Below are 25,701 nucleotides of genomic sequence, written 5' to 3'. Positions count from 1 at the left end.
ATCTGAGGCTGTCATGGGAAGGAACAGTGGTGGGCATCTGAGGCTGTCATGGGAAGGAATAGCAGTGGGTGTCTGAGGCTGGTGGACATCTGAGGCGGTCATGGGAAGGAACAGTGGTGGGCATCTGAGGCTGTCATGGGAAGGAACAGTGGTGGGCATCTGAGGCTGTCATGGGAAGGAATAGCAGTGGGTGTCTGAGGCTGGTGGGCATCTGAGGCCACTGTAGGGTACAAGGAGTCACCCAGCAGTGAATCGAAGTCTGAAGATAATGCCAGAAGGCAGCCACAGATGTCACAGGTCTCTGGCAACTTTATTCTTCAGTTGTCTTACACAGTTGACTAATGTCAGCTGGTTCAAAGAAGGATTGGGTACAGCTTGGTGCTTTGAGCGCCACTTAATGGGGCACATGTCATCTGTGGGTAATCTTCAGAATCTGGCCAATGAGTGGTCCAGAGAGCTTGCCCAAGTTGGAATGGCCCAATTTTTTGTGGTCCAGCAAACAGGCTGAGGACCAAAAACATATTTTTGTCACAGATTACTCCCCCCCTTCCCCAATTGATCAGCCCCTGTTTACCTTAAAGCTTGGGACTGCATATGAGCCTGCTGCACACATGCACTCTCTCACACACCCTCTTAAAAATGTTTTCTTTTGACTTTAAGGCATAGATTTTGCCATCTATTGAGTAAAGTTCGTTAAAGTTGCTAGAAGCCAGTGATAGGCGCTTTGAGGGCTATTTCCTGAACATGGATTGCCAGGAAATCCCATGCAAATGATTCCCAGAATAGAATGTTGCCAGTTGCAGCAACTAAGAGAATGGATGCAGTTCTGCCACGGTGACAGCACCTTAGGTGGAAGCATTGGTCAACAGGAGAGGGGCAGAGTTGTCTCAAGAGGTACAGTCCATTCATAGGCTCCATTAATGAGTTGGATCCTGTAGCACCAGGAAACTTCTGCTGTTGCAAGGGGGTCCACCCCAATTAAGGGAAGCGAGGGAAGGGCTTACTCTGAGCTGTTCCTCCACAGTGACCTGTGTGTCCTCCCTGGGAGAAAAAGCAGAGCCTGTGCTGCTGGCGCCTTGAGAGCACCAAAGGTTTGCAGCGCAAGTGCCCAGGCAGCATCCTGAGGCACCTTCTGACATGTCTCTTGATTCTATTCTCTCTTCTGTTTCCAGAGCTGTTTGACAATTACATGCAGCAAGATGCACATGAGTTCCTGAACTACCTGCTGAACACAATTGCCGACTTGCTACAAGAAGAAAAGAAGCAAGAGAAGCAGAACGGCAAACTCCAGAATGGGCGCATTGACAGCGATGAAGGAGAGAAGGCAGACCTCACGTGGGTCCATGAAATCTTCCAGGGCACTCTCACCAATGAAACCAGATGTCTTAACTGTGAAGCTGTAGGTTGCCACTCACCCACCCGCTCCAATGCTCATTCATCCAAGGAATCTCTATTTTTGTCTTCAAAATAATAAACTAGAATAGGTTTCGGTGTCTGCTGATCGGCAGTGGGTGGACTGTGGGGTGAGCAGAGCTACTTGTTTTCTGCATCCGCAGGCTAATGCAAGGTGGTTCTGCAAAGGGATGGGAACCCAGCCCTCATCAAGCCTCCACTGTGACTTGAGGCGGATCTGCGGGGTCCCTCTCAAGGAGACAACTGCATTAGTTCAAGATGGCAGAGGTGGATTCTGGGATCTGCTGTGGCCACAAGACACAACTGTGTCCTCTGTTAGGGAGAATCATCCAGTCTGCTGGTGTCCAAACAAATCAGCATGCATCTCTTTCCCTTTCTGGCCCTTCACACCCCACTGACACAGTGTTGGGAGGGGTTTCTCATTGCTGTAATTTCCCCTGTGATAATTTAATATGCATTTTGGGATGCCAGATCTGAGTCTGCAGTTATCTAGCAAAACAGTTTAGCGAGCAGATGGATTACAGGGGGAACTTAATCTGAATGCTCTTATTGCATGAACGTAGATATTGTTGACTGGAGCTGCATCTGGAATCCTCTAGCACAGGGGTGTCAAACTCATTTGTTGTGAGGGCTGGATGTGACATAAAAGAGACCTGGTTGGGCCAGACCATGTCGGGTTGGGCCTATTTAAAATTAGCTAGCAGAGATATAAATTTTATAAAGAACACAGACAAACACAAATATATATATATTTTTAAAAACTTAAAACATTAGCACTCATTGGTTTTAAAGATGCTTTCTTTGTATCTCTCCCATAGGATCCAGGGAACTGGGCAAAGGAAGCTCTGGCTCTTCCCTTCCTTCCCCAGGGGACCAGTAGAAGGAAGAGAAGCTTGGCTCAGTAGCTCTGCTGTGCAATTGGGAAAACCTGGCAAAGCAAGCTCTCCTTCCTCCACCTTCCTCCCCAGTGGAGAAAACAGAGGTTTTGCTCTGTAGTTCCTGTGCAATTGAGCAAGCCTTGCAAAGCAAGCTATTATGCAGAAGGAAGCAAGAGATAGGGAGAAGGAAGCAGATGGCAGCCAGTTGCTTGGGGGGCTGATAGGAGCCCTCTGGGGGCCTGATTCGGCCCCCGCCGCTGCATGTTTGACACCCCTGCTCTAGCATATGGGCTATTGCAAGAGTGTACAAGGTAGGCAGGAGGTAGTAACCCATCTTTTTAGCCAGCTGGGTGTTTTTTCCCTTTCTTTTCTTTTACTCTGATTAAAGCTCCTTGACTAAAAGTCTTGAGCATTCAGAAACCATCGATTAAGTAGCATCATCTGGACACAACAGTAAACCAAAGGAAAAATCTGGCAACAGCAAGAGTAAGGTTTTGAAATCTGTCAGATAAAAGGAGTAAAACTAGCTTGTGATGAGACAAAAATGAAACATTATCTAGGTACTGTGTCAAAAACCTATTTCCAAGGCTAGTAGAGGACACTCCAACAAATATAATGTATTAAAGTACCAATTTCCCCCTGAGAACAATCACAAAGGTGGTCTTCCCTTCATAACAGGAGTGGGCTGCTCATTCAATCGAGTTAACAAAAAAAGTTCCAAAGTAATTTGGGATAGTCAGATAAAAAGCAGTTTTGCTGGAGGAATGCCAAAAAAATACAGAAGAGCAAACTCTGCAGACATGGGACCATGGGCTTAAGTAATCCCTTTCTTGGATATTCTTCTTGATATAAGACTTAACAAGCTGCAGGTTCCAGGCCAGGAATAATGTCAGGATTTAGTCCAATAAGATAGAATTTTGTGTCAAGAATCCTGGACCAAGAGGATTTATGAGAATCTGCTTTTAATAAAGGGAGCATTTTAAGGTACAAATTGAAGGCCAGATGTCAGGCTTCAGCCACCAAAGATAGTGGACCGAGTTCTGCTTGTAGGGACACTCCAGCTTCGCATTCTGGTGTGTTACGAAGGAAGCAAAGTCAGAGGAGGGATACGGATTGTTTGACTGATTGGGTCCAGATGGCTGCCCCAAAAAGCAGAATAGGGACAGTTTTCATATTGAAAATTGGGGAGGGATGGTGGCTCAGTGGTAGAGCATCTGCTAGGGAAGCAGAAGGTCCCAGGTTCAATCCCCGGCATCTCCAAAAACAGGTCCAGGCAAATAGGTATGAAAAACCTCAGCTTGAGACCCTGGAGAGCCGCTGCCAGTCTGAGTAGACAATACTGACTTTGATGGACCGAGGGTCTGATTCAGTATAAGGCAGCTTCATATGTCCATATGTCCAAAATTTGAATTGCCCCAGGTATATATAATCCTCTGCAGTACCTAAAAAAGTTTAGGACGCCTTCAGTACAAGGTCCTGCTTTCTTCAGCATGACTTTTTGATGGGTGGACCAACTCAAATTATATGCAGATATTCCCAGAAACGTAAATCCCTTCACTTGTTGGATTCTAATATTATCAATGGATCGTCAGTATAACAGAGGATCCCTTTTCTTCTGCAAGAGAAGTCTAAGATAGTACCTCTCTCTGTTGTCCAGTGTTGGTTACTCTCTAATAGAGCTGTTAGCTGTGATGGAATCTCTTGTGTTCATTGGCAGCCTGTCTCTGACTGTCACATGCTCTGGACCATCTATGCACTTGTAAACTTCCCTGCAGTATCCAGCCAGCCTCTGTTAAAATAGACATACTTTTACATACTTTGTACAAGAGAGCCAGTTTGGTGTAGTGGTTAAGTGTGCGGACTCTTATCTGGGAGAACCGGGTTTGATTCCCCACTCCTCCACTTGCACCTGCTAGCATGGCCTTGGGTCAGCCATAGCTCTGGCAGAGGTTGTCCTTGAAAGGGCAGCTGCTGGGAGAGCCCTCTCCAGCCCCACCCACCTCACAGGGTGTCTGTTGTGGGGGAGGAAGGTAAAGGAGTTTGTGAGCCGCTCTGAGACTCTTCGGAGTGGAGGGCGGGATATAAATCCAATATCTTCATCTACCTCACAGGGTGTCTGTTGTGGGGGGAGGGGGAGGTAAAGGAGATTGTGAGCCGCTCTGAGACTCTTCGGAGTGGAGGGCGAGATATAAATCCAATATCTTCATCTACCTCACAGGGTGTCTGTTGTGGGGGAGGAAGGAAAAGGAGATTGTGAGCTGCTCTGAGACTCTTCGGAGTGGAGGGCGGGATATAAATCCAATATCTTCTTCTTCTATTCCTGAGGCAGCTTCCAACAATAAAATGACCAATGATAGAGCAAAGCAATTTACAAGGGCAAAGAGATGCAGTGCTCTAACAACTAGAACCAGTTTGCTTTTGACCTGGAAACTCATAATGGGTTTCAGTCCAAAGAGGATCTTGAGACCAGGTACTCATTTGCTTTTCTTTTGAAATGACACGTTGGTGTGGCCCTTTTGTAAAAATGCAGTCTCCACTCCTGTCCACTGGCATAGCAGTCAACGGTAACTTTGGGGCCTGTTCGGCCATTATTTTATTTATTTTATTACACTTATATCCCGCCCTTCCCTGACGGGCTCAGGGTGGTTAACAGCAGTTAAAATAACAGAGAATTAAATAATTACAATGAAATCACAGTAAAATCCTAAATTACAGTTTTAGGTGTAGACATAAGGTAATGTACACATAAGACATCACCAGTCCTGACCCTGGCAGATACAAGATTCTTTTCAGGCTCATGGGAAACACAAAGGGGTATCTTGCCAGTGCCCCAGGGATCCTTCTTATTTCTGCAGTAGCAGGCTAACATGGCGGCCTCAATGCTGCGATTTGTTTTCGTTCTTCTGTATTCCCTGGCCACTGCAGCTGGTCACATGCATTCCAGTTCTGCATGAAGCTGCCTTCATTCAGTTGGGCATGTGTCAGCCGTGTCTGCCAGCGAAAACATTTCCATCAGTTTCATCCAGAGGTCCCTAAGCTTTTTGAGCCAACGGGCGCAGCCACAAAACGACTGCCATAGAATGGCTGCCAGCTGCAGGTGGGAGGAGCCGTCTGCAGAATGGCTTCCACAGCTTACTTTCAGTCACAGCACAGACCCTTGTGCAGTGGTGGCAGCTGCTGCCAAAGCAACATTTTTAACAATCTACACAGCTCATCAAATCTCCAGTGACCAATCAGAAGCCTTGCTGGGGGAAAGCCCCACCTGGCCCCACCCACTTTTTAAAAGCACTTGGCAGGCACCAGGAAAGGGGTCAGTGGGCACTACCTTGGGCACCCTGGCTTAGCCTGTGTGAAACAGGAATATATGCTGACACATACAGTGGTGTATCTGCCTGCCTGCTAGGCTAAATTCGTGGCAGCGGTCAGAAGACCTGAAGTCGTCCTGTTCGCTCAGGTCAATCTGCTCTCAGCTGCAAACTCACATTTTCTGGAGCAAAGCTGACGTGGTGGTGGAATCTGAGTCCTTCGTGGCTGGTTCTTGTACCCCAACAGGAGTTCTGGATTGCACTTTCTCAAGCAGTTGTCTCCTGCACCACACAGCAAAGCGCTTTTGAGAGGCTTTGGGATGCAGCTTTGGGGTTTGTTGTTCACAGGAAAAAGAGCTTTAAAGGTACAGCCTTTTTCTGAGCAATCCCGAGGCCCTTGGGGGCAAGCCTCAAATGGCTCTTCGGATTGGAAAAGGAGACAGGCTCTGCACAGAAGTGATACGGTTTCTCCAGGCTCAAAACACTGCAGTATGGCTGGATTCTTAAACGGGCATGGATGTAGTGTCTGCTCCCATTCAGCTGTGTGTCCTTTTTGCAGTCTGTTGCTAAGGACCGCCTTGAACCTGATGCTGGAGGGGGCAAAAGTATTCACACATGGGGGTCTCTGCACTAATGAGTGCATTTCACTTCACTTGGGCTGCTATCCTTCTTTTATTTCAAAACATCGATGATCCTGCCTTTAAAGAGGCTGCTTTCCAAAACAACAGCCAGCTCATTGGTGGAAAACCTGAGCCAATAAAACAATAGGCCACGGCCCTTTATTTGTAACCCCATTTCATGGGTTCAGAGTTGGAAAGGACCTCCAGGGCCATCAACAACCTGCACAATGCAGGAAACTTGGAAATACCTCCCCACACACACACCTCCAGCGACCCCAGCTCCATGCCCAGGAGATGGCAAGAAACCGCCAGGATCCCTGACCAAACTGGCCTGGAGAAAAATTGCCGACTGACCCCAAAGTGGTGATGAGCATTAGCTTGGGCATGTAAGAAAGGTCCATGAGAACTTTCCTGCCCTCCTTCTCAAGATCTGCCTAAGTTCACAGAATCAGCATTGCTGCCAGATGGCCGTTTAGCTTCTGTTTAAAAACCTCCAAAGGAGCAGAGCCCACCACCTCCTGAGGAAGCCTGTTCCACTGAGGAACCGATCTGTCAGGAAGTTCTTCCTGATGTTTAGTCAAAAACTCTTCTGATTTAAAGTCAACCTGTTTTGGTCCGATCTTCTGGGGCAACAGAAAACAACTCTGCAGCATTCTCTGTATGACAGCACTTCAAGTACTTGATGGTGATAATATCACCTCTCAGTCATCTCCTCTCCAGGCTAAATGTACCCAGTTCGTTCAAATTTCTTCATTGCACTTGGTCTCCAGACCCTTCACCGTCTTCATTGCTCTCCTTTGGACATGTTCCGGCTTGCCTGTATCCTTAAATTGTGGTGCCTAAAGCTGAACACAATACTAGCCAGAGGCCAGAGCAGAGTAAAGAAATATTAGCACTTCATGTGATCTGGACACTGTTCATACAGCCCAAAATTGCATTGGCCTTTTTAGCCACAGCATCACACTGCTGCCTCTTGTTCAGTGTATGGTCCACTAAGACCCCTAGATCCTTTTTGCACATACTACTGCCAAGATAAGTCTCCCGCATCCTTTAATGATGCATTGTTCCTACCTAAATACAGAACTTTACATTTATCCCTGTTAAAATTCATTTTATTTGTTTTAGCCCAGTTTTCCAGCCTGTCAAGATTAGACTCCCTCCAAAGTCCTCCTGAACAGGTCTTGCTGTGTGGGGCTTCCTGCAAACAGCCAGGATGCAGGCTCTCCTCCCTTCTGGAAGCCTGTCCCACAGGGATGATGCTGCCGCTCAAGTTGTGGTTGAATTGACAGATGAACGGAAAGGAGAAACTGAGTGGGGGGCACACAGGATAGCTTTGGCTCTTAGTGAGCACTTCGTTGTGGGGAGGATGGGTTGAGTTCTGTTGGGAGGGCTTCCTCAGGCATGCACAGCTGCTTTGCACAGGTGACAGCCCATATTAAAGTCTCCAGATACATGCTGGAGCCCTGCCAGCATCATGTTTGCATGGCTGTCTTGGGAAGCATAACTTTTAAGTCTTCAAATGCCCACTTTACTGGAAGAACGGCTGTGCAGTTATTTTTTAAATGTAAGCATTTCTGAACTTGTTTGACTAAGTCTTTGCGATGTCCTCCCCCACCTTTCTTTCTCTCTTTCCCCCCTCCCCAGGTTAGTAGCAAAGATGAGGACTTCCTCGATCTGTCGGTGGATGTGGAACAAAACACTTCAATAACACACTGTTTGAGGTAAATTCTGGGGTGGGGGGAGAGGGGCCAGGTTAGCAGGCAGGGTTGAGTGGCCTGATGGTGCTGACTGGGAATATGTGGATGCTGCAATGCCCCTGATGATGAGCCCAGCAAGAAGAGGTGTTGCTGCCCTGAGGAGCATCTTGCCTAAAGTTTGACACAGACAAAAGAAAGCAGGATGGGTAGCAAGCAGTGTTCCCTCTAGGCTGAGTTAGTGTGGGCTGGCTGACAATTTTTTAGCCTCTGGCTCACGCATTTTTGTCTCAGCTCAGGAAAAATGGTCCTGGAGCAAGCTAATTTGTGCAGTAGCTCACCACTTTAACGCTAGTAGCTCTGGAAGTAGAATTTTCGCTCACAAGACTCTACAGCTTAGGGGGAACATTAGTAGCAAGGGGTGGCTCTGTGAAATTAATGAGCAGTAGGCCTAGAACAGACCTGCTCTGCAGGATTTACTTCCTTTCCACAGGGCACATAAGGCAGACATGTTCCCCTGGGCATTAGGTTGAGGCAGCAATGGTACACCGAATCGTCTGGCACTCTCATACCCCCACCCCCTGATTCTCTGTAAGCCTCCCCCTGAAGACACCGAAGAGTTTTATGTTTGCCATCTGTGATATAAGGAATTTACTGTTTTGTTTTTAATTTAAGATACTGTGTTTTTGCTATGTTTTTAGCTGCTCTGAGCTCTGCTTGCAGGGGAGGGCAGCCTGTAAACCAAATATAATGAATAAATAAATACCTTCCCTTCCTTCCCCAAGGCACACTGCAGTGGTGGAACACTTCAACAAGAAAAGGGAAGGCATTTAATCTTTAAACACCTTCCCATCACCCACAGTGTGGTGTCAACACACCTCAGTTTTAATGCCTTCCCTTCACTTGCTGATGCATGCCCCCCACTGCAGCATGACTCAGTCAGGAAAGGTAAAGCCCGTGCTCTGCTTGGCTTTGCAAAAGCCATTCCCTTTAAAGGAACCCAGAAGTGGCACGAATTCCCCTGGAAGGTGGGTGAACTCACGCCATTTTTGCTGAGCTGAATAAAAACCAAAGAATATCAGCTTTTATTCAGGCTCAGCTAGATTGATAGCCAAATCAGGTTAGCAAACCTGATCTGGCTGAATAAATATCCCCAAAATACCGATAAGGTATTTATTCAGCTTGGTATATACTGAGAAGATTATGATATTGGATTTATATCCCGCCCTATACTCTGAATCTCAGCAACTCAGAGCAGTCACAATCTTCTTTAGCTCTCCCCTACACACACAACAGACACCCTGTGAGCTAAGTGGGGCTGAGAGAGCTCTTACAGCAGCTGCGCTTTCAAGGACAACTCCTATGAGAGCTATGGCTGACCCAAGGCCATTCCAGCAGCTGCAAGTGGAGGAGCGGGGAATCAAACCTGGTTCTCCCAGATAGGAGTCCACACACTTAACCATTACACCAAACTGGCTCTACACCAAACTGAAAGAGCACACACCCCTAGCAGCTTTCAGTGTTTCACATGATTCACAAGCTTTCTAGGTTAACCGTGTGGCAATTCTTTGGATTAAATCTGTTCTTGCAAATTATGTATGTGTTCAAATAATAATAATACGTTTTTATTTATACCCCGCCCTCCCCACCGAGGCAGGCTCAGGGCGGCTTACAGAAAAAGGTACAGCAAAATCACCTTGCAGTGACTGCTGCCCATCATTAAGGAATGTGAGAACTGAGCCTGCAAAAGACATGTGGGAAGAAATTTCCTTTTCTTCAGCTAGATGTCTAGTCAGTGGACAGGATGGCATCCGCACTTCCTTGCATGAAGTGGGGTTGTGTTACAGTGTGAGCTGCACAGTGAAAAGAGTTTGGTCAGTGGTAGAAAGCCCACCTGCGCTGACTAGGCTCTAACTCCTCGTTTTCCACAGGGGGTTCAGCAATACGGAGACTCTGTGCAGCGAGTATAAATACTACTGTGAGCAGTGCCGCAGCAAACAGGAAGCACAGAAGAGGTGAGGCAGAGCTTGGCTCAATGGGGGTGGCAGATTGTTTTCATGGCTCCTTTTGCACATGGCAATCTGGGGAGTGCAGAAAGGCACTGGGGAGAATATTGGTGGCAGATTCTTCTCTTTGACTTTTCTTCTTTTAATTCAGCATGCTTCCAGCTGCGCTTGGTGCGTCCCACCCAGGGATGGCCTTGTGTGGTTTCGTTGCTGCTGATACCTTCCCCATGACAGGTTTCATGATGATTTCTCTGTTTCAGTTTCCCACAGTGGACAGTTCCCTCACTGGCAGAGGGTTTGAAAAACAAAACACCAGTCGGCATATTGTTATAACTTGGCATATTGGTTTCATGATGATTTCTCTGTTTCAGTTTCCCACAGTGGACAATTCCCCCACTGGCAGAGGGTCTGAAAAACAAAACACCAGTCGGCATATTGTTATAACAACCTGTCTGTCAAGTCCTCTGAATCTGTCTGTCTGTCTATCATTTTCTTTCTTTCTTTCTTTCTTTCTTTCTTTCTTTCTTTCTTTCTTTCTTTCTTTCTTTCTTTCTTTCTTTCTTTCTTTCTTTCTTTCTTTCTTTCTTTCTTTCTTTCTTTCTTTCTTTCTTTCTTTCTTTCTTTCTTTCTTTCTTTCTTTCTTTCTTCTTTCTTCCTTCCTTCCTTCCTTCCTTCCTTCCTTTTCATTTCTCCCTTTCTCCCTCCCTCCCTTTTCATTGCAGTGACGGGGGTGGGGGTGGGGGGTCAAGGGTCTAGAGACTTTTTAAAAATGAAAACTTGGAACTCAGAGAACCTGACAGACCATGTTTATAAGACTATAATGGTATTTTTTGTTGTTGATTTATCAACTCAAAAACAGATTTGGGCAAGATTGGGAAGATCTGGGCTTTCGCATCCACATAGGTGCCTGCTGGCTTAGCTGTGATCGTTCCCAAAGTTTTGCAGCAAAGCCTGTTTCCGGGAGTTCTCAGGAGAGAGGGGGAAGAACCAAGAAGCCTCTGAGCAGGGCCTCCTGCCCCCTCCACAGACTGGTCAATAGAAGATTTCTTCAGGTTGGGGGACAGGCCCATAGCTGCAGGCAGGGCTGGCCCTAGACTATTTGGTGCCCCTAAGCAAGGCTTTCTGCCCCCCCACCCCCACTGATAACCAATTTTCAAAAACAGATGAATTGTGGGGTGAATGAAAAACACACAACTTGAAATTGCTCCCTTGCCTAGATAGCCTAGGCAAGCCTGATCTTGTCAGATCTTGGAAGCTCAGCAGGAGCAACTCTGGCAAGTATTTGGATGGGAGTCCACCTTGAAATAACAAAGTTGGGAGGGCAGGCTCTATTCAGCATCTCAGTTGGGCACTCTTCTCTAAGTCTGAGCTGACCATCTGCTTTTGAAGGACAGAAGAGAGAATAAGAGAGGTATCCAGGCTTATTCTTCAAGGCTTGTACTTCTGTGTCATTGCTGTCGAAATGCTTCTGCCTGCTGTAGAAATGTTCCCCTTGCCAAATGGTCCATCTAACTGACATTACTCTTTAAAGTGTTAAACAGAACTCCTGCTAACAGAAATTAGCTACAATCAGAAGCAGAGAGTTGTAGGCACTTGAGAGATGATAAACGGAGCTCCTATTTAGAGCTACATAAAGGCATAAACGTTGTACCCCAATCTCTCTCCAAAACATCCTATATGCTGTGCAAAGAGCAACCAGTGCAGGGACTGAGAAATTCACCCCTTGGCTTTGTAATTTCCAAAGAGTCCAGTCATAAGCTTTTTGAACCTTTTAATAGGCTGGAGATGGAAAGAGGCCCTTTCACAAAGAATCTCAGTCCCTTATAGCAGGGATCCCCAGCCTTGGGGCCGCAGACCGGTACTGGTCCACGGCCTGTTTCCAACCGGGTCGTGCCTTGCCACCCCTGCCCCTGTGCCTGTGCATCCTTGCCACTGCCGCCCCATGGCGCCTCCCCCCATTTTACCATTTTAAATCACCTGATCAGCGGGGAAAACTGGCGGTAAGCGGCAAGGGCAGTGCTGCTCCTTCAGCGGGTCGCTCGCTGCTGCCGCCGTGGTTTTTCCTGCTGATCAGGTGATCAGCGGGGGGGGGGGTCGGCCTGGGAAGTGCTTCAGGGCCCCTTCCTTGGCCTTTAAATGGTGGAAATGAGGGCAGTGAGGCTGCACAGGGCAGTGAGGGTGCATGGGGGGGCAGAGGAGGAAAACGGGGGGAGCAGAAGGTGCCATGGGGTGTGGGGCAAGGCCGAATTGGGTGCCCCAACCCTGCCAGCCCTGAGACTGTTCCCTGGGGCCAAAAAGGTTGGGGGCCACTGCCTTATTGGGAAAGACCAAGCTCTCTCCATCCTTCATCAAGATGCAGGATATTTAGAAGAGAACGGCTCTCCCAATGCTTTTTCTGCTTTCTACCCTTTCTTGGGGCACCCTCTCGGGGGTTGGCAGCCTAAAGGCCCCCTCTGCAGAAGGAGACTCTGCCTAAACTCCAAAGGGGGGCAGCCAGATGAGCACTATCAGCCTCGCCGTTCACTTCAAACTTTGCCACACTTTCTCACCCCCCCAGCGCACCTCTCACTGCCCAGGCTGTGGTCCTGCCCGCTTCAAGGTGCTACTGGGCTCTAACTTTATTATATTGCATAACAGAACAGCAACACTAAAAATCCATTTAAGTATAGTAAATGTCAACAACCAAAGATTACAATTAAAGGGCAGAGAAAGGGGCACCATTTAGTAGAGCAGGCTGGGACAAGAGAGCAGATCCTCCTGGAAGTTGGGCAGCGAGTGCCAAGGAAAAGCCCCTGAAGTTGTCGATGGAGCTCCTGCAATTAAGAGAAGGCAGAGGAGGGAGGAGAGAGCAGGCTACCATTTAAGTGCCATTGCAGAGGCAACAGAATCCCTGAAGCCTGCAGATAAGCAAAGGAGAGAACCGAAGAGCGTTTTCCAGCAGCGACAGCAGCAGCAGGTTTAGCACCCCCTAGGAAAACAATGTTTTGAAATCATTTAACCTCCCCAAACCACACATAGCAGGATGTCTCTCTGAAATGACCTACTCGAGAGTAAACCTTCCCAGGATCCAGCTGCAGGCTTTTCTCTACTGTGGCCCTCCCTGTTCACTCTCCCCATTAGAAGGGCCCCCCCCCCCCGCTGGGCCTCTCTAGCCAAGCAGCTGGGGCCAGACTGGTTTTGCCCTTTCAGAACTGCAGCCTGCAGAGGACCAACAGAGGCTTCCTGCCATTTTCATGGGAGAGCAGCCCCCCACCGCTGGGCTGGACTTTAACCGTCAGAGTAACGAGTAACTCTGCCCAGGGCTGCACTCCCACCGGGGAATCCCAGGCTGTTTAGCCATCCCAGAAATGAGGGTTTGGTGTGTTGGGGGGGGGGGGGGGGCGCTTTTCCAATTAACTCTAAGACAGAAAGGGTGGGAGAAGCTCCCACAGACCCTCTGTTCCAGAGCAGGGAATCCGGCTGACCAAGGCACACGGAACTCCATGCCAGCTCTCAACTCGTATCCCAGGCGCACCTCCTCTTTGCAGCGCGTGGTGGTGTGCAACCAGGAAACGACAAGCACCGGTGTGCCCTGCATGCAACCTCGTGCACTTTAGTGGCCACGCGTGCTCTGACCCTCCTCTGCTCTCCCCCCCCCCCCCCCCCAGCCTATGCTTGGAAAAGCTGACCTGGCCAGCCGCCACACTGCCTCTGCCAAGATCTTGGAGAACACAGCAGTGGGCGATAACACTCCTCTCGCACACATGACCCCTCCACCTCCTTGCACTGTACTGCGCCCCTCTCTCACACACACACACAACAACTCGCTCCTCTTGCACAGTGATCATTAGTCATGGGGGGGGCACCCAATTGGCGCCCCTTGACAGCCAGTGCCCTAGGCAGTCTCCAGCATCTCCATTTCCAATTGCCTGAGACCCTGGAGAGCTGCTGCCACCCTGAGTAGACAACGCTGACATTGATGGACCAAGAGGGGGTCTGATTCCTTCGAAGGAAGCTCTCTCTATAACACATTGTGCTAAACAGTAACCAGAATAAGTGCAGAAGGAGAGAAGCAGGGGAGACTTGGTACAGAACACCGTTGCGTCGACTGCAGAATTCAGCTTGTTGCTAACGAAACAGCATCTGGCAGGTGGTCTAAATTAGAAGCATCTTTTGTTGTCAAAGCAAAGGCAAATTCTCTGCAGCCCGGTCTCATCTGTTTCCAGAAAGGAGGGTCAGCACGACTGCTTTTTTCTCTTGCTGGTGAAATCAAGGCTGCTTGATTCCAATGTCGTAAATGTAATAATAATAATAATAAATAAATAAAATTTTATTTATATCCCGCCCTCCCCGCCGCCGGAGCAGGCTCAGGGCAGCTAACAACATTCATAAAATATCATTATGTTGTGAGCCGCCCTGAGCCCGCTCCGGCGGGGAGGGCGGGATAGAAATAAAAAATTATTATTATTATTATTATTACAATACAGTAAGTATACAAGCATTAAAATTAACAGTATTTAAAAACCAGTCAGTATACAATTAACTTAATCCGACAGTAGCAATGGTGTTCCTGGCGCTATTTCTGTCAGTTTACATGGTAACAAGGGTCCTTAAACAGAACCATATTGGCGGATCCCTTTATTAAGCAATCATGAATCAGCAGACCGTGAACGCTAGCTTAAAGAGGGTGGTCTTGCAGGCCCTGCAGAAGTGGTCAAGGCTCCGCAGGGCCCGCACCTCCTCTGGGAGCTGATTCCATAGGCATGGGGCAGCGAAGGAAAAGGCCCATGCCCAGGTGTTCTGAAGTTTAGCCTCTTTTGGCCCAGGGATGGTCAGTTTGTTTTTCCCTGCTGACCTCAGTGCTCTCTGGGGCTCATATGGGGAAAGACGGTCCCTCAGGTAGGCCGGTCCACGGCCATATAGGGCTTTAAATGTAGTCTTTTCTCTTGCTTCCACAAATGGAGAAGAAAATCCAGATTTTGCATTGCTCAGTTTAATAATTATCAGGGCAAAGTGCATTGATTCCATGAAGAAAGAGGAGCAGTGGTCACTGTTTTGCATTCAGATGTTGCTTAGGAATGGAAAGCTGTTCTGCTTTTTTCTGGAGTTCTTCTGAGACAAGTTCCACCTTCGTTTAACACGGAAAGGTTTTTCTTTCCCGTCTCCTTGTTTACTGTCTAAACAAATCTGCCTTTGGTGCTTTGCAATGTGAATTTCTCATTTTCATCTGCTTTGTGGGTCCAGGATGCGAGTGAAGAAGTTGCCCATGATTTTAGCTCTGCACTTAAAAAGGTTCAAATACATGGACCAGCTGCATCGATACACCAAACTCTCCTATCGCGTGGTTTTTCCTCTGGAGCTTCGACTTTTTAATACTTCAGGAGATGCCACAAATCCTGACAGAATGTATGACCTTGTGGCCGTAGTTGTCCATTGCGGCAGGTAAGTGTGCTGTGGGGATGGGAAGGGGGGTGTCCCGTTTGCAAGCAGGACAGCACCAGGAGAGCCCCGCTGGGTTGGAGCAGAGGGCTCCTTTCTCCAGCACTCTCTGCCGTTCAGTGACTGAAGACAGTATCCCTCTCGCCTGCCCCCTTGCCTCTGCCATTCAGTGACCGAAGACAGTATCCCTCTCGCCTGCCCCCTTGCCTCTGCCATTCAGTGACTGAAGACAGTATCGCTCTCGCCTGCCCCCTTGCCTCTGCCATTCAGTGACCGAAGACAGTATCCCTCTCGCCTGCCCCCTTGCCTCTGCCATTCAGTGACTGAAGACAGTATCCCTCTCGTCTGCCCCCTTGCCTCTGCCATTCAGTGACCGAAGACAGTATCCCTCTCGCCTGCCCCCTTGCCTCTGCCATTCAGTGACCGAAGACAGTATCCCTCTCGCCTGCCCCCTTGCCTCTGCCATTCAGTGACTGAAGACAGTATCCCTCTCGCCTGCCTCCTTGCCTCTGCCATTCAGTGACTGAAGACAGTATCCCTCTCGCCTGCCCCCTTGCCTCTGCCATTCAGTGACTGAAGACAGTATCCCTCTCGCCGGCCCCCTTGCCTCTGCCATTCAGTGACCGAAGACAGTATCCCTCTCGCCGGCCCCCTTGCCTCTGCCATTCAGTGACTGAAGACAGTATCCCTCTCGCCTGCCCCCTTGCCTCTGCCATTCAGTGACTGAAGACAGTATCCCTCTCGCCTGCCCCCTTGCCTCTGCCATTCAGTGACCGAAGACAGTATCCCTCTCGCCTGCCCCCTTGCCTCTGCCATTCAGTGACTGAAGACAGTATCCCTCTCGCCTGCCCCCTTGCCTCTGCCATTCAGTGACTGAAGACAGTATGCCTCTCGCCGGCCCCTTTGCCTCTGCCAAGGAAGGCTGCCTAAGAGATCCCGTTTAGCTGCCATGGCTAATGGACACTGTTCCATCTTTGTGAAACTGTCTAGAGGGGTTGTTTTTAAAACTGTGTAAGCCACTGCCCATCACCACACTGAAGACCAAAAAATTCCACTGACGATTGACGCATGAGACTGATGAACACAAACATCACCATCCCCTCATCGGCAGGCCTCTACTCAGCCCTCTTGGAGCCCTTCCCCCCCCCCTTTTTCTCTGCCCATTTGGTCTCCCACTACTCTTCATTTCCTAGTTTCTACCTCTCTACTGCATTGCCCAGAGGGCTTTGCTAAGGGAAGTGAAAGCAACAAAGAAATGCCATGCAAGGCTTCCCTTGGGGCCAGTGACCTGGGCAGAGGCCCAATATAGTTCTTGCATGTTGTCGTGGCAAATGGATGTTTGGTGCTCTCTCTGTTGTGCAAAATGGCTGGGTGAGCAATGTATTCCATTTTGTTTTTGAAATAGTTAGAATTTCTGCCTCCAAGAGACAGATCAAGATGGGTAGCCCTGTTAGCCTATCTGTGGCAGGAGTCTAACAAAACGTGTGGCTGCAGGACAGGAGCTTTTGTGAGTCACTGCTCACTTCTTCCGATTCTTGAAGACGTTAAGAAGTGAGCCCAGTGACTCTCAAAAGCTCCTGCCCTGCAGCCACACATTTTGTTAGTCTTTAAGGTGCTCCTGGGCTCTTGCTCTTCTGTGTTGCCTCCAAGAGTATCAATGCATTCTCTTAATGCACACAGGGATATTCTCTTCTGAAAATGCTGAGCTGTTGGGAGGCCAAATGGGAGCCAATCACTTTCCAGCACCGTAGAATGAAATTAAAGCACCTGCTGGAACGACACATCTATTTGAAATAGTTTAGTAGGTTTTGATAATGCTCCTGCTATCATGTGGCTAAGCTGTGCATGGCTTGAACATATGAAGCTGCCTTCTACTGAATCAGACCCTCGGTCCATCAAAGTCAGTATTGTCTTCTCAGACTGACAGCGGCTCTCCAGGGTCTCAAGCTGAGGTTTTTCACACCTATTTGCCTGGACCCTTTTTTGGAGATGCCGGGGATTGAACCTGGGACCTTCTGCTTCCCAAGCAGATGCTCTGCCACTGAGCCACCGTCCCTCCCCAAAACATATGAACATATGAAGCTGCCTTATACTGAATCAGACCCTCGGTCCATCAAAATCAGTATTGTCTACTCAGACTGGCAGCGGCTCTCCAGGGTCTCAAGCTGAGGTTTCTCACACCTATTTGCCTGGACCCTTTTTTGGAGATGCCAGGGAGTGAACCTGGGACCTTCTGCTTCCCAAGCAGATGCTCTACCACTGAGCCACCATCCCTCCCCTTAAAGCCTTTATTTATTTTATTGTCCCTTCCATCAATCTCCTGCCATGGGGTCCGTAATTCCATCCAGAGTGACAAGACCTTATCTGCAAAAAAAATTCCAATTCTGTATCATTTGGTTTGCTCTGTGGCAAGTTTGTAAGATTCTGAATGGTGCTAAATAATTGGGCCGGGTGGGAATTTGCAGACGCAATCTGGGTCGCAAAGGAAGCATTCTTTTTGCCACCTTATAGGTCTTCATAAACAACCTATAGCAGAGGCGGCCAAACTTGCTTAACGTAAGAGCCACATAGAATACACAGCAGAAGTTTGAGAGCCACAAGACAGGAAGGAAGGAAAGCAAATAGATGAAGGAGGATGGGAGAGGTGGCTTGGCTTGGTGAAGTAGTTTAAAGAGACAAATGCCTTCTCCAAGCTGACTGATGACGGGGGGGGGGGGGTATGGGGGGCTTCGTGAGCCACACAATATGTCCAATCCTTTTATTAGCTCATTTGACCAAAGGTCTTAACCCAAAAGTCCAACAATTAGCATAAATATTTAGCAAATATACAATACTAGTCATAGGATTGTAAAATACCAAAATCAGAAACAGCATTCCAAAATAAAATATTTAAAAGCCAGTTTGGTGTAGTGGTTAAGTGCGTAGACTCTTATCTGGGAGAACCAGGTTTGATTCCCCACTCATCCATTTGCACCTGCTGGAATGGCCTTGGGTCAGCCAGAGCTTTCAAGGAGTTGTCCTTGAAAGGGCAGCTGCTGTAAAAAGCTCTCTCATCCCCACCTACCTCACAGGGTGTCTGTTGTGGAGGGGCGGTTAGAGGAGATTGTGACTGCTCTGAGATTCAGAGTATAGGGCAGGATATAAATCCAATATCTATAACCATATAAAAGATGGTAAAAAAGCTAGAAAATCTCTAACAACATAAAGTCAAAGTAATCACTGTAATTGCAATTGGAATACAAGTAAAACCCTTCAGTAAGTTAAATATATATAGCAAATCCTATTATAGTTATCATTAGAACAGCCCACTTCTTTGTACATTTTACAGAAAGCACTGTCGTTAGGCATTTTGTAACAGAGTAAGTGCTTTCTGGATTAGTATCTGCCAATAATAGAGAAACCACTCAAAGTTCAATTGGTAGTTGTTGTTGAGAAAGAACTGGGATTATCCATAGAGACCTTGGAACCACCCAATGCTGGCAGAATAATAAAAGACGGCCAAGTGTCTCAACTGCATGGGATACACAGTCACAAAGGCGGTCCGAATATGGTACTTTAAGAAAGCATCCTGTTAGTTCAGCAGTTGGAAAAGTCTTCAGTCTAGCAAGTGTGAAAGTGTGTCTATGGCTAGGTGTTAGAAGGGATCTCAGGTACGAAGGAAGAGTTACAGGAGGAGGAATTCCTAAAGCAAGAGTAGAGCAGACACGCCTTGCTCAGGCTAAAGTACTGGCCCAAGCTAAATTAATCACCCCCAACCTCACCTGCTTCAATGTTTGTTGGTAAGTTACACTGTTCCACACTATAGAAGAGAAACCCAAAAGTTCAAGTCTAGCATCTATATATCTTTCCCAACCACTTCTATAGTTGTCCTTTAACAAGTGTAAGAGGCCTCCTTGGGACTGAATATAGGACTTTCAATCTCAAATTAAAGGCCGCGACCCAGGCTCTAGATTCTAAAGAGTGCTGTGCAAGTTCCATTCTGAATGCAGTTCCTGCCCCACAACTAGGGACTCCTGCAATCCGACATAAGTGGAGAAGTATACAGTCCAGAGATTCAGAAATTGCATTCATCCAAATAGCAACCCCAAATAGAATCTGGGAGATTATTTTGGCATTGAAAGCTGTGATGGCCATCGGTACATACTGGCCACCCCTTGAATAGAAAAATCTCAGGATTGCATTCGAGTTTGTACTAGCAGTGTCAGATGCCAAAACAATATGGGGTCTCCAAGATGGATTATAACTAAATATAACTCCCAGATACTTCAATTGGGCCACCTGTTCTATTTTCTCACCCTCAATAACCCAAGCTTTCTGCCTGAGGCAGGGCTTGTCCTAGGGAGGGACGTTGGCTCAGTGGTAGAGCATCTGCTTGGTAAGCAGAAGGTCCCAGGTTCAATCCCCGGCATCTCCAACTAAAAAGGGTCCAGGCAAATAGGCGTGAAAAACCTTCGCTGGAGACCCTGGAGAGCCGCTGCCAGTCTGAGTAGACAATACTGACGGATGGACCAAGGGTCTGATTCAGTATAAGGCAGCTTCATATGTTATAGGGGAGGGACGGTGGCTCAGTTGTAGAGCATCTGCTTGGGAAGCAGAAGGTCCCAGGTTCAATCCCTGGCATCTCCAAAAAAGGGTCCAGGCAAATAGGTGTGAAAAACCTCAGCTTGAGACCCTGGAGAGCTGCTGCCAGTCTGAGAAGACAATACTGACTTTGATGGACCAAGAGTCTGATTCAGTATAAGGCAGCTTCATATGTTCATATGTTGTTTGGAAAGACCATTATTTTTTATTTATTATAATTTATTGATAGCCTCTCTTGACTACAGTACTCAATTAATGCTTTTAGAGTTTTACGGAGTCGCACTTCTGATCTCAACAGGAGCACCGTATCACCTACATAATGCAAGACGAGAATTTCAAGGCCGGCCAATAATGGTGCATAATATGCGGCTTTCCTAATGTATGGGATCATGTAATTTATGTAAAGACTGAAAAGCGTAGGCGCTAGAGACAACCTTGCTTTACACCTTTTAAAAGATGGATTGTGTTGGTAAGCTGCCCTCCAAACCATATCAGATTTGGGCAGTGGGATTCTCATACCCACCGTATGTATGAAAGAGCCACATGTGGCTCCCAAGCTGCAATTTGGCCACCTTTGACCTATAGGATGCTCTTGTCTCCTCATCGCGAGCATATCACCAAAGCTTCTCTAGCTGTCTGAGCTGCCGTTTCATCAGCTGCAACTCTGGGGTATACCATGGTGCAAGCTGTGAAGAGGGTGCTGGGAAGCGATCTCATTGATGGCTGGGAGAGTTGTTGGTGCCAGTTCATCTGATGAGTTGCCAGGAAGCCAAGGATCCTGCAGTGCCGTCTGAAGCCGCGGAGGGTCTATCTGGCTCCACGGGTGAGCTGAAATATGCTCACTGCCTAAACAGGGTTGTGGTGAAACAACCACATGGGCCTTCATGGCATAGTGGTCTGACCGTGGCACTGCCTCTGCAGCAATCCAGACCACCGTAGCTCCCACCACAAAGATTAAATCCGGTGTGTGCCCAGCCTGGTGGGTGGTAGTTGATACATATTGGGAGAGTCCTAATGTTGCCATGGGTGACACCAGATCTGTCACCTTTGAGGAGTCGCATCATTGGCATGAATGTTGAAATTGCCCAGGACTAAGAGCCACACGTATTCGAATGCCCAGCCTGCTATGGCCTCCATCAAAGATGGTAAGGCACTGGCTGGTGTGTTAGGCGGTTGGTACACCAGCCAGAAAGCCAACCTCTCCCCCACATCAGGCTGGCACACTCTGTGCTGGTGATCGTTGGAGGTGGAAGCACCCAAAAGGAGTAAACCTCCTGTATGAGTAGTTCTGACCCTCCCCCCCTGCTCGCTAGTCTGTGACTGGTAAAGGACCAAGTACCTGGGAGGAGCCATTGGAGAGAGAGCTACTGTCTCTCCATCCCTCACCCAGGTCTTGGGTCACGCAAGCCAGGTCTCCTGCCGGCTTGCGCAGGAAGTTGTGGTCTTACTGCACAACACCAGGGATGGAGACAAGTAATTTCCCTTGGCCCCATTACCTGCTACCGTTGGGATGGGACATAGGCTGGAAGGAAGAAGAAGATGATATTGGATTTATATCCTGCCCTATACTCCGAATCTCAGAGCAGCTCACAATCTCCTTTATCTTCTTCCCTCACAACAGACACCCTGTGAGGTGGGTGGGGCTGAGAGGACTCTCACAGCAGCTGCCCTTTCAAGGACAACCTCTGCCAGAGCTCTGGCTGACCCAAGGCCATTCCAGCAAGTGCAAGTGGAGGAGAGGGAAACCAAACCCGGTTCTCCCAGATAAGAGTCCGTGCACTTAACCACTAGCAAGCATTCCCATATCTCAGTCTCCTTCCCTTTAGCTTCTGCTTATTCCCACTGCTATACTTCCCCTGCTTCAGGAGCACTGGGATTCCCTGGCCAGATATCACCAGAAGTTGATCTTTGCCACGGCCTCAGACCAATCCCAATATAGTAATGTCCTCTCTCACCTGTGCTGCCTGCGCTTCCCATTCTAATACTCGTTCCTATATCTGCTCCTAACCTATCCTGTCTCTAGCCTAATCTAATAAAACCTAATTTGGTCCCTACTACTAATTAAAACTAAAATCAATTTGGATAATCATACACACCCCGGTCTATTCTACCCATCCTGTTATTTATTTATTTACATTAGACTTTTATCCCGCCCTCTCCGCAAGCGGACTCAGGGCGGCTTACAACAGTCGTTTACACAATTTAAAACAATGTCAATAAAATCTATAAAACATTAATACAATTAAAATTTAAAAACTATTTCACCGTGCTGTACCATTACTATGTTGGCGGTTCTGCTTTTCAGTTAAATATAAAACTAGTAACTATTTACAAGGTTCCAATTAGTAGTTACAATACAATTTTAGGCTCCAGTCATTAAATCCAATTCTCCTACCTAAGCCAACAAAAACCCACCCCAATTAATCCAATTAATTGAGAATCAATCTCCAATAAATTAATTTAGCGACAGAATTAATTGACTTGGTTAGCAGCAGTTAATAAAAGTTTAAAAGAAAACTAGCAAGGAGAATGCAGTCAGTGCAGTTGTGGGTATTTCAGTGCAAAAATGCCAATGTGCAGGGTGTAAATGCAGTATAAAGTGCAAGATGTAAGTAAATTGCAAAAATATAAAATGCAGAGCGCAGAGGACACTTGAATAAAGATATATACAGTATATACATTCTGTATAGGCCACCTTTCTCACCTCTGGGATTCAAAGCAGATTACATCATATAAATCACTACAGTCAAGAGATTTAGAGCATAAATGAATTATGTTGCCCAACCTGAATTGCATTTAGAATTGCATTTAGAATTGTGGACCAAAAATGTGTTGTATAGAATGAAATATTTTCCTTCATGAGCCCTTCAGCATACCAGCTTAAGCACAATATGGGTCATACCATGATGGGATTGCCAGACATACTTAGCAGTGATTGGTTTGTATCCTAAGGGGCCCTTCTGCTTTCACTTCCTCCGCTGCAGAGCGCTGGGCACTTCTCCACACGTTGGAAGACATTGTCTAAGGCAATTCGGCAGCAAAGGACAAGGGTGCTGCACAAGTGGAAACAAGGCTCAGGATCAAATCCAGTTTAGTTCTTATCTGTCTGAAGTGTGTTTCTCAGTGAGATGGCGGGGCTGTGTCTGGATGCCACTGCTTCGGCCTGCTGGCATGGGGGTGTGTTGACCCAGATCTCTCACATCAAGATGAATTCTCCTCTTGCCTTTCGGGCATATCTTGGTGTGCACAGAACTTTTTTTGTGCAGAGAAAGGTTCCACAAAGATTTCAGGTTTTCACGGCTGGCATCATCATTAGGGTTTGTAGAATCTTTCGGGCTCAAGTGCCGTGTTCTACAATTCGGCAGTTTGTTCTCCGCAGCTGAGAACGAAACGTCTGGAAGAAAAACTTTCTCCAGTAGAACACAGCACTTGAGCCCGAAAGATTCTACAAACCCTAAAGGTTCCACAGTTTGAGCCCCATGGCACCATCCGGAGTGGCACGGCCAAGACATTCCAGTTGATCAGGGTGAGAACTGGCTGAAGAGGGTGCGCTTTCGAGAGTCACTGCTCACTTCTGAGTGGTAACTTAGGAAAGCTCTACCCTGCCACAAATGCTGTTAGTCTTTCAGGTGCTGCTGGACTCTGGCTCTTGCCTCCCACCGCAAACAGACTAGCACGGCTTCCCATCTTGATCTGACTGAAGCGCTTATGCTTGGAGAGAAACCGCCTCCGCCACCATCCCCAGGAAGGTGGTGTGCAGAAGACAGTGCTTGGCTCTCAAGTCACATTTCCCTGGAGACACAAACGCATGCTAGTTTTGTAGAGAGAGTGTCTGACCCTGAGCACTGCTGTGAGCTTTTAAGTGTGGCAGAGTCCCCCTGGGGACCTGCACATTGCTTTCCCAGTATGGTATTGTGGTGGCACACTTTTCCCTCCTTGAAGTCAGACCTGAGTAGAAGAAGCATCCCAGTGGGTTGTGCCCCATTTTAACTGCGGGTGATATTTAGATTTTCTGTACCAAAATTTCCCGGGCCAATGTTTGTTTTGTGAGTTTGCAGCACTTGATAAATCCACGAAGGCTTGTCTTCGACACTTGCAGTAATCAAGGAAATGGTATGTCAAAGACCATTGAGCTTTTCCAAGATGGGGAGCTGTGTTAGTCTGTCTGTAGCAGCAGCAAAGAGCAAGAGTCCAGGAGCACCCTAAGGACTAACAAAATTTGTGGCTGCAGGGGAGGAGCTTCCACGTGAGTCACTTGTTTCTTCAGATTCTTCTGATCTTTCAAATGTCAGAAGAAGTTCCTAGCTGAGTTAGTGTGAGCTAGCTCACTGTTTTTTAGCCTCTGGCTCACACTTTATTGCCTTAGCGCAAGAAAAACTGGCTCCAGAGCAAGCTAATTTATGCAGCAGCTCACGACTTTAATGCCAGTAGTTCACAACGAAGAATTTTTGCTCACAAGACTCCACAGCTTAGAGGGAGTACACAGAAGCTCGTCCCCTGCAGCTGCAAATTTTGTTAGTCCTTAAGGTGCTCCTGGACTCTTGCTCTTGTCTACTGCATTGAGCTTCTGTTAGTAGGGTTGCCAAGTCCAATTCAAGAAATATCTGGGGACTTTGGGGGTGGAGCCAGGAGACTTTGGGTGTGGAGCCAGGAGACAGAGCTAGGAACAAGGGTGTGACAAGCATAATTGAACTCCAAGGGAGTTCTGGCCATCACATTTAAAGGGACAGCACACCTTTTTAAATGTCTTCCTTCCATAGGAAATAATGAAGGATAGGGGCACCTTCTTTTGGGGCTCATAGAATTGGACCCCCTGGTTCAATCATTTTGAAACTTGGGGGGTACTTTGGAGAGAGGCACTAGATGCTATACTGAAAATTTGGTGCCTCCGCCTCAAAAAACAGCTCCCCCAGAGCCCCCGAAACCTCCAGATCAATTCCCCATTTTACCCTATGAGAATCGATCTCCACATAGGGAATAATGAAGTGCTCAGCAGACATTTCCCTCCCCCCCCCCTTTTCTGGCGACTTTGAAGCGAGGGATTGGCCTCTCTACTCACGAGTTGCTGCCAACTTCTTCAAAGTAACGCAGACACCCCATCCCAAGAGGAAGCCTTTCAATTGGAGACTGAAGCCTCCGGAGGTTGAAAGGCACATGGTCCTCTGGGGGCGGGGCTTCCCCCCGCTGGCCAGCTGCCTGGGGGCGGGAAGGAGTCTGGGAAAGCGGAAGAACCCCTGCTGGGACCTGGGGATTGGCAAGCCTATCTGTTAGAGACAGAGAAAATAAGCCTGACTCTTCTTGCTGTTGCTGATATGGATGATTTCCTCTTTCAGATCTATGGTTCTTGTGTGACTCCATTATGATTTGCTGTTGGCTCTGTTTGTCACCTGGCAAAGACAGAAAATTTTCGGAAGCTGACAGATTTCATGCAAGGGAAATTGGTTTATTCCTTCAAGAGTTATAAATATGTTTTAAAGCATGAAATAAAGTTTTTCCCCTTTCAAATAAAGGCTAGCATGTGCAACATAAAAGCAAAGAATCTCCTTGTAAACAAACCTCTTGAGTGCAGAAAGCTATTTATAGCATTTTGACACCAAAAAAGGGGGATTTTGTATTGCAGATGAGCACCTTTGCAGTGATCTGTGATACGAAACTACTTCAACATGGATCATCTCTGCCAAAAGGCATTTTTAAGTATTTTATGTGTTAGTGCACAAGGGGCTGGTTTTTGGGGGGTGGGGGGTGGAGTTATATTGCAGGAGATCATAATTGCACTCTTCTGGAAC

General features: G+C 47.6%; 1 protein-coding gene across 2 annotated transcripts in view; it reads left to right on the top strand.

Annotated features, from left to right (window-relative positions):
• The window catches only part of LOC132579350 (ubiquitin carboxyl-terminal hydrolase 12-like), an 82,010-nt gene that overhangs the window by 48,257 nt on the left and 8,052 nt on the right, over positions 1 to 25,701 (top strand). For both annotated transcript variants that reach the window (XM_060249653.1, XM_060249654.1), the window contains exons 4-7: positions 1,173 to 1,399; positions 7,861 to 7,937; positions 9,842 to 9,925; positions 15,140 to 15,337. In XM_060249653.1, the coding sequence (XP_060105636.1) occupies positions 1,173 to 1,399; positions 7,861 to 7,937; positions 9,842 to 9,925; positions 15,140 to 15,337 (586 nt within the window). The remainder of the gene's footprint in view (positions 1 to 1,172; positions 1,400 to 7,860; positions 7,938 to 9,841; positions 9,926 to 15,139; positions 15,338 to 25,701) is intronic.

The sequence above is a fragment of the Heteronotia binoei genome, chromosome 11 (assembly GCF_032191835.1).
Source record: "Heteronotia binoei isolate CCM8104 ecotype False Entrance Well chromosome 11, APGP_CSIRO_Hbin_v1, whole genome shotgun sequence".
In the NCBI taxonomy this organism is placed as follows: domain Eukaryota; kingdom Metazoa; phylum Chordata; class Lepidosauria; order Squamata; family Gekkonidae; genus Heteronotia; species Heteronotia binoei.
Note: the sequence above shows the minus strand (reverse complement) of the source record. Positions and strands in the feature narration are given on the sequence as shown.